The sequence below is a fragment of the Ambystoma mexicanum genome, chromosome 9 (assembly GCF_040938575.1).
Source record: "Ambystoma mexicanum isolate Mex_15411 chromosome 9, UKY_AmexF1_1, whole genome shotgun sequence".
Classification (NCBI taxonomy): domain Eukaryota; kingdom Metazoa; phylum Chordata; class Amphibia; order Caudata; family Ambystomatidae; genus Ambystoma; species Ambystoma mexicanum.
The window spans coordinates 660,798,531-660,813,573 of record NC_090931.1 but is presented as its reverse complement, the minus strand read 5'-3'; the positions used below and the strand labels follow the sequence as shown (position 1 = coordinate 660,813,573).

Sequence of the window (15,043 nt, the reverse complement as noted above, 5' to 3'; positions counted from 1 at the left end):
GTAAACTGCTGAGCGAGATTGCAGAGGAGTGTGTGCTGAAACTGAATAAAAGGTGAGGTTCCTGAGGTGAAAGGCAATGTCGACCACTGGAACTTGAAGTAACCGAAGAAGACGATCAAAGACGCCTGCAGACCCTTTGCAACACACTGAAGCGACCACTGCTGTCCTGGCCCCGTTTTCTATGCGACAGAGGAGCTCCGAAGAGGACTCCTCCTTGGCTGATGGGACCAACCAGCCCTGAGACGAAATACAATCTGAGCCATCTCCTGGGGTGCTGTGCCTGTCCAGAGCTGCCGACCATGACTACCAGGTGACCTCCGACCCAATCATAGTGCAACGTCCTGCAGAAACCCAATCCATCCAACTCTTTGCTGAGCTGCAGGTGAACCTCCAGAGGCACAACCCGACTCATCCCAGTCCCCTCACCACCAGAGTGCATGGCTCCAGGAATTGAAGAGGATTGACCGGGTGAATCATGTCCTTTGTTGGTCTGCAGATAAGGTTTCAAAACCACAAATTGACCAGAGAAGCAGAAGAAATCCATGCCAGAGGTCCTCTCTCAAGACTGCTGCTGAGACATCCCGTTCAGTGGTCCTGCCTTTCGTCACCAGACCAAGGAATCCAGAGCCCGGGTCCGTCTCTGCTGCACAGAGGAGAATCCAGCCATGAACATTTCTTCTCACCTAAGGTACTGTGGGGTGAAAAGGTATTGCTTACCTGAAGTCACTCCAGAGTTTTAGAGTGCATTACAGAGATGTCCAGCGTGTTCAATCTTACCTCAGACCCAAGCTGTCAACTTGTGTCCCTTTTGCAAGTCCTTTAACATGGTCTCCAACTTTGTGTTAATTCTTCTAGCATCCTTAACTAACGACTGAAAGTATCCATAGGAACCTTTGCTGTTCTGCTGCTTCGTAAGACTTTGAGACTTCTCCAACCTGACTTTTGCATAGAGTTGGGGGATCAGACTTTTAAAGCTTCCGTTTGCCTGAAAAAATGCCTAATAGAACCTTAAGCTCTGCTACTGTTTGACTAGTCAACCCCTTTCCTTTCTAAAAGACTTTTAGCCTGATTCATGGAAGTGTTTCATAATGGCGCAATCCCATAGGAAAACGTTCCATGAATCAGGCCCTTTATCTTATGTGGTTTTGCTAACTACAATTACTGTACATCTTTGTCTGTGTGTGCGTGTGTGCTCGTACCGATAATATGGTAGAACTGCCCTTAGTCTCAAACTCTGTAACAATTGTACCATGAACAACTGCAAACTAAGCAGTGGTCTTTGAAAAGTATATGTAATCCTATGTGCGTTGGTTAAATGACATTTATTATTTATTTTATGACATTTGCGCTCAACCCAGGGCCCTGCTGGACTGGATGCGTTTGTTCCCCCCTCAGTGACCCTTCCTCGCACCTCCGTCTGTATGCATGCATGACCTAAATGTACTAGGACTAGTAAGTTTGTCTGTCTTGCTCTCTCCTCCCCCACACTTTTTTATCCTCCTCCCTAGCTTGGTCGCAACTTTAACACTTCACAGACTTGCAATAGGGGAAATGCCGCCAGGCCTAGTATGCTCGTTTTTCTGTTTAGATCATTCGGATACTTCAAGGCCTAAAAATGATTACTGTATTCCCTTGTTCCCTTCCCGCCTTGAAGCACTCCACCTGTGTATAAGCGCTGAATAAATAAACAATTACAATTCCTTGTATAAATAATAAATATATAAATGTATTGTTTCTCTTTGGACTACTGTACTGACTGGGTTCAGTGTACTTACCTGCAGCTCACATCTTCCTCTTATGATAAGCCTGTCTGCTCTGCCACTCTACCAAGGTTCCATTAGTAGTAAAAACTGATACTAAGAGTTGGGGACCTGTATGCCATTGGGATAGTTTTATGAAGTCTTACCTCAAGTGGAGTTTCGGAAAACTCCCCTAACACCATTTACCAACACACAACCCCTAAGGCCGCTTCGGAGTCGTCGAAGAAGCGCACAGCGCCAACATGGCCGCCAAAGATTTTGACGGCACCTTTCGAACCTTGTGGTTTGGTGCCCTCCACACAACAGATTTCGCGGCATGCGACTGGGCATTCCTCTGGAAAGGGAGTTCACCCTAAAAAACATCCCGCCGTCGACACACCGTCCAAGGGCGCACAAGCACTGAAGGCCTCGGTGGAGTCACTGACAGTGCCGTCGAGACCTTTGATTCAACCGCCGGAAATCTGCAAAAGCCTTGCAGCTATCATTTTGGCAGCCACAGAGCACGAAGGCACCCCCTCTTGTCTAGAGGAGTATTCTGTAGCCCCCCAGCCCTTCTGGCAACCTTTTCCACCTCCAGACCCTTCTGCCTCTTCTCTATGGACTAGGGAGAGATTTGAACAATACATGGACAAAAGGGCTAGTTTATTGACTTTTCTGACAGGTACATTACATCCAAAAGGCCCAGGGAGGAGGACTCCTGCCCCACTCCCTACAAAAGGCAGACATTCCCCATCTCTGCACAGGGACACCAGGAGGATATCTTGGATGTCCCAGTGGACCCAACACAGGAAGATACCTATGAAGAGATTAATCCCTTTGGAGAAGACACAGCAGATCAGGACCCATACTGGGACTAAGATCAGGCAGGGGGTCGGGAATCAGGGCCCTTGGTTCTCACCTCCACATACCCCTGACCCGGACATCATCTGTCTAGATCCCCCTTCTTCGCTTCCACAGAGGGATTCCTCCCCTGTTTACGACCAGATGTTGTTCAATGCTATTTTAAAAAGAGCTGCAGATCATTTCCAGATTGCTAGATATGAGGCAGCTCCAGATTCTGACTTTGCTGAGGATATCCTGAAGGAGAACCCTCTGACTAGTCAAGCCATCCCCTTATTGAACTCTATAAGGAGGCGTCTGGCCCCTTCCTTAATGTCAGCGTCTCTCACACGGGCGGTCAACCCCCGGGATGAAAAACGATTCTGCCCATCACCTTCCGACCCACTCCATATAGGGGTTCATGCTACACCGGACTCCCTGGTGGTTACTACCACTCGGAAAAGGGCAGGGGTTCCACTGTCCCGGACAAGGACTGTAAAAAGCTTTATGCTCTGGGTAAATGGGTCACCACCTCTGCGGTCTACTCTACTAGGATTGCAAACAATACCGCTCTCCTGGCAAGTTACAGCGTTGACCAATGGGGCCTAGTCCAGGATGCCTTCAAGATGTCCCAGAGCCCACCCGATCACGCGGTCGTGGCTGAGGGCAGACAGGTTACCCATAACATATTGAAGAACACTCTGCACTCTGCTGAGACCGTTGGACGCACTCTAGCCCAAGGTACTTTACTTAAGACCTGCTTGGTTAAAGAAATCTGGCTTTAAACCCGAAACTGAGGCCTCTCTTATCAACAAACCAGTTGAGGACTCTAAACCTTTTGGGAAGGCTGTTGATGATGCCCTGGAGACTGCAAAAAAAGAACACGCAACACTAAAGTCTCTCATCCAGATCACGGCTAAGTCCTACCACCAGCGTGGAGACTCTAACTCACGGCAGTCCTTTCGTGGGCTACCTTTTTCCCGCTCTCCTCATGGACAATACGACTCAGGGAGCACCCCCGGGTCCTCTGGCCAAGGCTCTTCTAGTAACGACCAATATCAACAAAGAGGCCCTATCAGAGGCAAGGGTAGAGGCAGGAACTCTACTCCTAGAGACTCCCTGGCATCTACCTCAAAGTGACTCGCTGGTTCGGGTCCCTTCCTACGCTTTCCTGGTCAGGGGTTGCTTGTCATCATTCTTCCACGCCTGGGAGGGGATCACATCCGACTAGTGGGTGTTAAAGACCATTGCCTATGGCTTCTGCATTGAGGTTCACCAGCCACCTCGATACTACCCACCAAAGAGCAGACACCTGTCGCCAGAACACCTGCACATCCTGCTGGAAGACATTCAGGTGCTACTGGAAAAGGGCGCCATAGAAGTCACCCAATTCTCCAGGTAGACAAGTGTATTTATTCAGTGTACTTCCTTGTACCCAAAAAGGATCTCCCCATGTGCCCTGTTTAAAACCTGCAACCGGTGAACAAGTATGTCAAACCTCACAAATCCGGAATGACAACTCGGCAGGAGGTAATCCCACTGTCGCAGCAGGGGGATAACATGACCACATTGGACATGAAAGATGCATACTTTCATATTTCAATGTTGCCAGCCCTCACAAAATACATCAGGTTCATGATAGAGGACACCCACTATCAGTTCAAGGTTCTCCCCTTTGGCATTGCCTCATCGCCACAGTTTTTCACAAAGGTACTGGCGGTAGTAGTTACTCACCTGTGCAGGCAGTCCATCCCAGTCTATCCTTACCTAGACGACTGGCTCATAACAGGGGATTTTAATGGAACATTCCAGACAAATACCCAGAAGACGGTAGATCTTCTCTTCAAACGAGATTTCTCTATCGACGACAAAAAATCCAGTCTAAACCCCAATCAAGTCAGTTTCTGGGGGCTCTAATTCAGACCAAAGACAGCCTCGTCTTTCCCTCCAGCGAGCGGGTTCAAAATATGCTGTTCCAGATCCCTCACTATGTAGCCAGTCACCAGGTGACCATACGCAAAGCAATGCGACTGTTGGGATGATGGCTTCCTGTGTTTCCCTAGTTCCTCACGCTTGTCTGCGCATGTGCCCCATGCAAGAGTGACTCTCTCAGGCCAGCAGCCAGTGGGACGATCTAGTAGTTGTCTCGGCAGCCCTCGTTCAGTCTCTACAGTGGTGGTCAAGGGAAAACCTTCACCACCCTTGCAGTAGAAGCCACTCTCACCACAGACGCATCTGACGGGATGGGGGGCTCACCTCCTTCAACAGACGGCGTACAGCGTGTGGTCCCCAGCGGTAGCATCCAGTCACATAAGCCTGTTGGAACTGCTAGCAGTGTTCAAGGCCCTGAAGGCCTTCCAGACACCTCCAGGGGAAAACCGTTCATGTCCTCATGGACAGTACTAAGGCCATGTATTGCTTAAACAAACAAGGGGGCACTCACTTTCTAGGGCTGTCCAGACTGTCCCAGTACATATGGAACTGGGTTTTCAAACACAAAGGGCCTCATCACGAGTTGGGCTGTATTCCCGGATGTAATACCGCCGACTGTAAAAGCCATAGCACCGACCGGTCCGGCTGTATTATCGCCGGATCACGAGTTGGGTGTTAACGGTAAATCCCCATTCCCCATTGGGTCCATTGGATTCAATGGGGTATTTTCAGCGCTAATTATGCGGGCTAATACAGCCGGCTGTAATACAGCCGAAAACAGGGGATTTTCACCTCCAGAGAAAGGCTGGAGGTAAAACAGCACATTTAGCGCCCAACTCGTGATAGGGCCAGCCCTTAAATGCGGCTGTAATACCGTTACCACCGCATTTAAGGCCTAGAGCCCAACTCGTGATGAGGCCCAAAATGTTCCTCTTTTCACAACATGTTCCAGGGGAACTCAATCTTCTGGCGGACATACTCAGCAGAGACTTCCCCCTGCCCGTAGAGCATGAGTGGCAGCTGCAGGAGGACATTGTACTCAACGTTTTTGCAGAGTGGAGCTTCTCAGAGATCGACTTGTTCGCCATGCTGGAGAATGGCCAATGCCCAGATTACGTCTCCAGGTACCCTCAGAACCGCTCCAAGGGGAACAGTCTTTGGATAACATGGTCCGGGAAATTTGCCTACTCTTTTCCCCCCCTGAGTCCCCTGTTCAACAGAATAGTGCACAAGATTCACCAAGAGCCAGTCAGGATGATTCTGGTGGCCCCTCTGTGGGCCCGCCAGCCTTGGTTGTCCCATCTCATGGCAATGTCAGTCTCCCCTCCCAGGAAGTTGCTGTCCCTGTACAACATATTGTTTCAAGACCAGAGGGAAACACTACATCCATGCCCTCAAACTCTCAATTTAGCAGCCTGCCTCCTGAGGTCCTAGAGCTCCCTCAAAGATGCATGGACATACTCAAGAGAAGCACAGAAACCTAACACTAGACATTGCTACTCCAGCAAATGGAAGCGCTTTGTCATCTGGTGTAATGTCAAGGGCATCAGTCCTGTTGAATGCTCACCTAAAGATATCGTCCTGTACTTAGCCCACCTGTTCGATTCAGGAATGGTTTTCAATTATCTAAAGATCCACTTAGCCGCTCTTTTGATGTACACCACGTCCCAGAGCAAAGGTTTCATGGTGGAAAATTCCTGTGATTAAAGCTTTTATGGTAGGGGTAAAAAGACTTCATCCCCCTATTTCCAACCCAGCTGCACGGTGGGACCTGAATTTTGTTCTTACCAGACCAATGGGTCCTCCATTTGAACCAATGCACAAGGCTTGCCTTAAAGCACTCACCTACAACACCGCCTTCCTTGTCACGATCACCTCTATAAGGAGAGTTGATGAACTGCAGGCCCTTTCAGTTCAGGACCCATTCGTCACGATTGGTGTCCAGACATTTGGTCGACCTAAAACTGGTCGAATGACATTTGGTCGACGCAATTTGGTCGAAAACCAAATGGTCAAATTTTTTTTTTAATTATATATTTATTTTTCGGGTTTTCGTTTTTTACAAAAATGGGTTTTTAGAAAAAAAAAGGGGTTTGGTGGGGGGGGGGGCCAAAAAAAAAGGTGAAAATAAAAAAATTCGACCAAATTGGTTCGACCATTTGTCTGGTCGACCAATTTTTTTCGACCAAATGTCTGGTAACCGTCACGATTCACAAAGATAAGGTGGTTTTGCGCACACACCTTTGCTTTGCGCCTACATTTATCTCAAAGTCCATGTAAACCAATCCATAGAACTACCCACCTTTTTCCAGAACCCCACTAAGGCGGCGGAAAGAAGACTCCACACACTGGATGTAAGGAGTGTGGTTGTCTACTATCTGGAAAAAACAAAGCCACCCAGGAAAATAACCCAGTTTGTAGTTTCAGTGGCAGCTTGTACAGCAGGGGACCCAGTCTCTAAATCGGCTATCTCCAAGTGGACCATAAACTGCATCACACTGTGTTACACGCTTGCCAAGAGAGATTTAGCATTCACACCGAGAGCACACTCTACTCTGGGCACAGGGGCTACCATAGCATTCATTGTAAATGTTCCTCTTGATTGCATTTGCAAAGCAGCAACCTGGAGTTCTGTACACACCTTCACACAACACTACTGCCTAGATACACACCCTAGGTCCGATTCTCAGGTGGGACAAGAAGTGCTAAGACATCTCTTTGCTACTGTTCCTTCTCACATCCCACCATCATCTCTGGGTACTGCTTGCTAGTCTATGCACAGCATGTAATTCTAAGCAGATTCACAAGCATCAGAAGACATGCATTACTCACCATAATAGCATTTCTGATGATTGTATCTGCTTAGATATTCACATGCGCCCACCCTTCCTCCTCTGGTGGAGTGGAAGGAACATAGACCTTTTACACCTTCTCTCTTCTGTACTCGCTCACGCTGACTATTAGCCTCCCTCATGGCCGAAAAAAACACATCCAGAGGGACCCCGACACTTGAGGGATTTTGGGTACGCTACATGGCACGTTGGGGATAGTGGTACAGTCACGCCCATGCAATGCTCTGCGATTTCCACTTGATGTCGGACTATATGCACAGCATGTGAATCTAAGCAGATACAATAATCAGAAATGCTATTACGGTGAGTAATGCATGTCATATAAAGCTGCACCTGTCATGTGAGGCTGCATTTGAACATAAAAGGCTGCTCCAGGACGCCTGAAACTGTACCTCGACACATAATGTTTTAGCTTGGGTCATGTGGCAGCACCTTGACATGTGCATAGGTACTTTGTATTCAGTGCCCATAATTGTCCAATTAGGCTGTACCTGGGCATGTGAGGTTAGGCCTAGCATAAGCTGATTATGTAAAGTTCACCCTAATATACCTAAATAATATAATTTAAGTAAAGCTGAAGTACCAGATGAAGTACAGTGTATTGCAAGGGTGACACTTTAGTGACCAAGAAAAGTAGGGGGAAGCACTTCCAGCTTGTAAGATTTCTTCATGTCATTCTTTTTAACAGAGCAGGCGACTTCCAACAAGACTCCTTCTAAGGTAAGTGCAAAGTCCTATGTATCTTTTGTTGTCCATAATTCATAGCTCAATTTCCCATTTGCTTTATGTTTGAACATGTTTGTTATTGGAAATGAAATTGGAGTTAAAATAAGAAAGCTTTAAAATGTGGGGAGGAAAAGCATTCCCAACTGCAAGAAGATGAGGAAGTGGTAGGGGGCAAGAGGTGTGTTCCCCTGTTGCGTGATAGAAAATGTGTCTAAAGAGTGAGAATATGTGAAACAGGATAAACCTGAGAATGGGACAATGGGATATTGGAGAGGTAGCATACAGAAATGTAATTTAAACATAAACATCCAGAACCAACCAACAAACAACAACAAAAATAATTTGTTCAAGTACACAATTGTTGCATACAGTACAGAAAAGGGTGTGTTTCAATTTTGAAACTGCGCTGCTTTCAGCTTAGTTTTCCTGCTATAGACCATAACTTTTACTTTTTACTAGTGACAGGCTGATGGTAAATGCTGCAGTCCTGCTTGAAAAAACAGGGTAGGGCTTGCCAACGTTTGCTGTTTTAGTTAGCCCATATGGCAAACCTCCAACAACAGATGAAGTGAACGTGGAGAAACTGAAATTGAGGAGCAGAGCTAATGGATCCTCTGAAAAGACCCCCAGTAATGTCTATAGAGTACCTTTACCATATCTGCACTCGAGGAACCACCAAAGAAAGAACTAGCAAAACTACTAAATGAAACCCCAGAGGAGTTCCTTGGTGGAAACCTTGATTGGGAAGAAGATGAAAGTACCTATTTCTTAACCTACATGCCAATATATGAACCACCAGACTAAACTGGACAAGTACTAACTTCCAGTTTGAGTTTTCAAGAGTGAGATACCAGCCTAAATGAATTTCTATTGTCACCAAAGTGACATTTGAGCTGGGCTGGTGCCTCTATATTTAAGAATATGTATGTGGGCCTACACAAGCTTACTCAGGCATTCAGATTTGTGGGCTACATCGCCAAAAGTGCATCCTCTCAATGTTGCCCTCACACCCACTCTGCAATAATAATTGCCCACTCGCTCAGTTCAACCAGTGGTTTGGCAAAGCCAGTAGATCCTACTATGGAAACACTCTTCCTCCCAAATGCTAGCATGCAGTATTGACATGATTTCCATCATACCATACTTACCAGAGACTAAGCACTGTTACAGAGGCCTTCCGCTTGCTCTACTGTGTATTTGGCAGGTTTCGTGGAAGAGAATGGTGCTATACCCAATGCAGGGCTCCAGAGGAAGTTGGATCTATATGCTCATGTCAAGCGAATCCTATGCCCTGGAGCACCTCCGGGGAATAAGAATAATCAGCAAAATTGTTGTGAGCATTAAAAATAGGTTGTCAAACAGTAAGCAATTATCAATAATGTACTTGAATATAATGCTAGTATTCTACTCTTTTCCTATTTACATAATCTATTACCTACGGACAGTCAACAATCTTTATAGCCATTTAAAATATGGTATGTAAAACTAAGGATATATTCAAAATAGTGTTTTCAGTAGTCATATGATGTTCTTTCAGCCAATGTGAAACCTGTCAAAAAGAATGGCTAAGGGCCATACAAAACCCAATGGTTACTAAAAGGCTTTATTATATAAATAACCTAAACCCACAGATGAAAATCACAGGTAAACCAAAGAAATCCACCTCTTTGGTTCCTCTCTACCAGCCACCCATGTATTTATGGTGTCACTTATCTTGACCAGAAGTGGTGCAGGCTTTGAAAGGTGCTGTACCCAAACTCAACTCAACTCAGCTAAGTGTGGCCCAAACGCCAGTGGCGGTCAAGGACTAACCTTACAAAAATAGCATGGGCACTCTGCTGTTGTATTCAAGGCAATTTAAAATGTAAAGAAATGATATTCAAATCTAATTCAATCACGGAAATATAGGAACAAGACAACAATTAGTCTTATTACCAAGATGCAGGTGGAAAATGTGTCTGCAAAGCTTCTACCCCCTTGTGCTGCCCATAGACTAGTTTTATCAGTTTTTCCCCCACATGGAATCTCCTCGCCATGAGTTCAGGAATGTCTGCGGTAACCACAACCATTACTGAGACTACTATATAGCACTGAACCACGCTTTATCTAACCGCTAATCCTCGTCTGCTTTGTCACTGCTTATTTTTCTCATTGAGCTCTCACCTGCACTTCCCTGTGCTGTGGCATAGGCACATCATGTAAATAATTAAAGTCGCTGGAGCGTCATAGTCTCCTTATCAAAACCCCTCCCATAACCTTGTCTTGCTCGTCCCAATACTTTAAAAGGGAGTGTCATGAAAAAGCATTTATTAGTCATTTCTGGTGCACTTTCATTGCATGCATGAACACAGTTTGCTCAATTGAATCTAACTCATTGCACTGTTAGGCGTCAAATTGAAATGTTATCTTTTATACGTAGGATGGACAATGATGATTCTAAGAGGATGTATCATTTTGCTAGTTTGCCAGTTCTAACTTTATCTCAACGAGATGTTCCCTTGTACTATAAACAAGATATATCTTGATTTGCCTAATGCTTTTATAAATCAAAGTAATTACAGACTAGTGTTCAATGTTAAAAGTTAGTCTAGGTTTGTTTTTGTTCTTTTTGAAAAGTAAACATTCTTTCCATTACTCATTGTGACATGGCTCTACTGCAAAATGAAATGTTGAACTTTACCATGACTCGCTTAGCAACTCTTTTAGTGGTGAGCAATGAATTGCACTTTCATAAAATTAACACTTTTAAAATGGATATTTATGAATGATCTGCTGTTCAAAAACAAACACCCGTTATAGGACAAACCACGAAGAAGGAAATGTCACTGTTTTTTTAAATAGTGATACATACAAGGCATTATGACCTATTTGAATGTACACTTATATGACTGTTGTATGTCTTTGCTTGGGCCACAATGGCGCAATTTACTTGTAGCACATTCAAAGCAGAGTTCAAAGCAATATGTTTTTCAAAGCAGGCTACATGTCTGCATGCAGCCCTGAATGGTACAATGAAAAAGTTGAGCAGGATGCAGATATCCACATGTTTTTGTTTTTATTATATGTGAAAAGGCCAGATCTCTGGCCGTGTCAAGAGGGGCATGGTGGAGCCGGACTCCCTTTTCTTAGTGCCTACAGTGAGAAACCTGAAGGGTTCTCACCCGCCAGTCCCTGGGGATCTGTCATCCAGGTGGCCAGGACACAGCCATTGCTTTTGGATCCAGTTCCTGGGGTGGACCAGTGCAGGAGGATCACCTGAATGAGGGGTTTTTGGGGAGTGGAAGTGGGACACTGAATAGTGAGATGCAGTATCCCCTTCCCTGTAACACCTTTTCCCCATCCTACCAGGTAGGATACCTGGGAACTCATGTCATGATCTCTGCTTCCAAAAGATCAGGACTTGCCCGACTCCCTTGGAAGCAGACCCATAACCCCGGTTCCGAGTGCCAGCCAGTCCCAATTGGGACCTTTTGGACCCTGTCCTGGCGCCAGTGGCACCAGGCTCATAAAGATGCCCAGTCCCAGCGCTGGAAGCGCCGGGCTCATAATGCTTGGGTGGACTTACCTGCAGCAGACCATGCTGCTTACTTACCTGCCAGTTGAGCCCCTGATCCTCTTCTGTTTGGGACTACTTTTCCTGTTGGGTGGGGCAGGAGCCACTCCCTAGGTTCAGAACACGAACGCTTCTGGAAAGCAGGAACTCTTTTCTCACCTAGGCGAGGCTGTGGAAGGAGACACCTAAGCACTACAGGAGGCTATTTAAACCACACCCGATGGATGAATCTTGCTTTGCGTTATTCTGCATTCTCTGCAGCAAGAACGCTCATCGTGTCTTCTGCTTCTGATCCTGGACCTAAGGGAACAAAGGCTTACCATCCTGGAATCCAGTCTTCAGCAGCACCTGTAAAGACAAAGAAAGAACAGGTTAGCACTACGGTCTTCAGTGGCAGCGCATCTCTTAACTGGTCCATCGGCTGTCACCAACGCCTCGCGCTGCATTCCGGCATCTGAAAGACAAAGGCTTACCTACTCTTCGCATGCTCCGGAGGTCTTCGCACTGCATTCCGGCATCTGAAAGACAAAAGCTTACCAGCTCTTTGCACGCTCCGGAGGCCTTCGGCGCTGCATCCCGCATCTGAAAGACAAAAGAAGGTGCGTTTAAAGACATTGGGCAACTTTATTACTCACGTGCCATTACTCCTTCCCACGCCGAATCCAGTGGGTATTCCAGCACCCTTCAGCTTCTCTAAAGCTCTGAACTTGTACCTGCAAGATAAAAGGGACAGTTAGTGCGCATCGTGAAGCAGGCTACAAGCGCTTACTTACGTGCTTCCAGGCGCTTCTATTCCTCACGCGGGTTCGATCCTCAACTCTCATCAGCCCGCCATCCGCCATCGCCGGAACCCTGCAAAACAAGAGATATCATTACAAAAGACTTTTAAGACATTTGAAGTGCCCAGAACTTACCGTTCGTGCAGTTAACGACGGACAGCAGTCCTCTGAGGTCAAGAGGCCTGCACCCTTATCCAGTGAAGAAACTGGTTACGGCACCCTGCCCCGAGGCAGATGGAGAGCTCGGCGTTCACTTACCTAAGGTGAGGGCGTTAACCTTTGGGGTTCTACAGGGGAAGAGAAAGGGAAGAGGAGAGAGGCACCCAATAACCCCAGTTCATTAATCCCATATTTTCTATCTGCAGACATCTTACTCTTCGAGTCAGACATACAGTGCACAGAGGTCCAGCCCAAAGAGCCAACCGTGTGTTACACACCACCTTTGAAGATACGGCATTCACCCAGTCAAGACCGGCGCCTCTGCGGGAATCAGGTGAGCGTTACAGAACACAAAGCCAACTGCAAAACTCCCACCCAGGCGCTATGGAAACCTCGGATACCGACCAGCTGGCCCAGTTACTTGGGGAACTAAGAGCAGAAGTGCATGCAGCCCGTCAGGAAACGAATGCTCTAGGAAGGGAACTGATTATTTCCAAGGAGCGAACAGACGATTTCACTAGACAATTGCTACTGTCACAAGCCGGACAAAACTCCGTTACCCGCATCAGGGGCAAATCTTCCTTCAACATCCTCTACGAACCCAGTGCAGATCAACCTACCTGGGAATGTACCTCTGGCTCCGCCCGAACGTTTTTCTGGTGACCCAAAGAGGTTTGCAGTATTTATTAATCAGTGCCGGTTGCACTTCTTATGCCGGCCAGCAGCCTTTCCAACTGATCAAGCTAAGGTAGCTTTCGTGCTTTCGTACCTTAGTGGCAATGCGGCAGACTGGTCGATCCCTCTAGTTAATCAAGATGATCCGGTTCTCCATGATTTTCAGGCTTTTCAGCTCAGTATGGAAAAACTGTTTGCAAGACATTCACAGGGGCAGGCCTTGGACAATGAGCTCCTTTCATTGCAACAGGGTAATCAAGACCTTTTGGCTTATATTGCGTCTTTCAACAGACTGATAGTGGAAACTCGATGGCCTGAGGACAAAAGGATTACGCTGTTTTATAGAGGTCTATGTGGAGAGCTCAAAGATGTGTTAGCCCAAGTAGTGAATCCCCCGCAAGACTGTTCGGACTATATTGACTTAGTCGTTCAAATTGACCACAGACTGCAGAACAGGAAGGCCGATCGTTCCAAGTTTGATGCTCGAGTATTTTCCAAACCACCAACACCTACCAAAGGAGTAGACTCCGGGGAACCCATGCAAATAGGGGGCCTGAAAGGACCACTAACACAAAAGGAGCGGGAAAGGAGAAAACAGCTGCAATTATGCCTCTATTGCGGAAACTCGGGGCACTTTCTTCGAGACTGTCCGGTGAAACCAGCCAAGAAGGCAGTAGGAGCTGCAGTTACCAGGGTCACAAACTCTGAGCAGGGAAACAACCTCGCCCGACAAGAATAGAGGTCCTCTTGCCGAGCGTTAAAACCAGTTCCGTGACCTTGCATTTCGTGATACCTATGGTCCTCATTAGCCCTGAACATCCGGATCGATTACATGCGATTGAAGCTTACGTCGACAGCGGTGCCATCGGCAATTATGTGGATCATGAAATGGTTTTGAGGATGAATCTGACTCTTTGTCCAAAGGCTGTAAAGGATGTCATTACTACGGTGGATGGTACGGAGATAGCCTCCGGACCAGTAACGCATACCACCCAAGAAGTGACGCTAGTAAGTCAAGATGGACACCATGAGAAGATCGTGTTCGATGTGATCAAGGCCCCTCAGTTCCAGATTATTCTAGGAATTCCTTGGTTAGAGAGGCACAATCCTCAGATCGATTGGCGAGCAAGAACGGTTCAGTTTCCAGAATGTGTCTCTACTTGTCACCCTCGACCTGGTGTTGCACTGGCAGCAATTTCCTCGGAGGCTCCCCAGTTACCTCCTGAATACCTAGAATTCCAAGATGTTTTCCGGAAGGATCAGGCTAACTCTCTACCTCCTCATAGGTCTTATGACTGCCAGATAGACCTGATACCTGGATCTACTCCTCCTTGTAGTAGAATTTATGCCCTCACCGAGCCTGAGAATCTTCACCTCCGACAATACCTGGATCAATACCTAGCGAATGGGTTTATTCGTCCTTCCAAGTCCCCTGCTTCCTCAGCTTTGTTCTTCGTTCCAAAAAAAGAAGGGAACCTTAGAACTTGTATAGATTATCGCGCCCTGAACCAGATCACCGTTAAGAATAGATATCCGTTACCTTTGATCCCTGAACTCCTGGACCAAGTCAGAAAAGCATGCATATATACAAAGCTGGATCTTAGAGGAGCCTACCACTTGGTACGAGTAAAAGAGGGCGATGAATGGAAGACGGCCTTCCGCACCAAGTCTGGGCTATTTTAATATCAGGTCATGCCCTTTGGACTTTGCAATGCCCCGGCCGCCTTTCAATATTTTATGAACGATGTCCTCAGAGAGCTCATAGATGTGTGTGTTGTTGTTTACATT

General features: G+C 46.7%; 1 protein-coding gene across 2 annotated transcripts in view; it reads left to right on the top strand.

Moving 5' to 3' along the window:
* The window catches only part of ORC2 (origin recognition complex subunit 2), a 369,154-nt gene that overhangs the window by 86,405 nt on the left and 267,706 nt on the right, over positions 1 to 15,043 (top strand). For both annotated transcript variants that reach the window (XM_069615439.1, XM_069615438.1), the window contains exon 6: positions 8,052 to 8,083. In XM_069615439.1, coding sequence (XP_069471540.1) covers positions 8,052 to 8,083 — 32 coding nt within the window. The remainder of the gene's footprint in view (positions 1 to 8,051; positions 8,084 to 15,043) is intronic.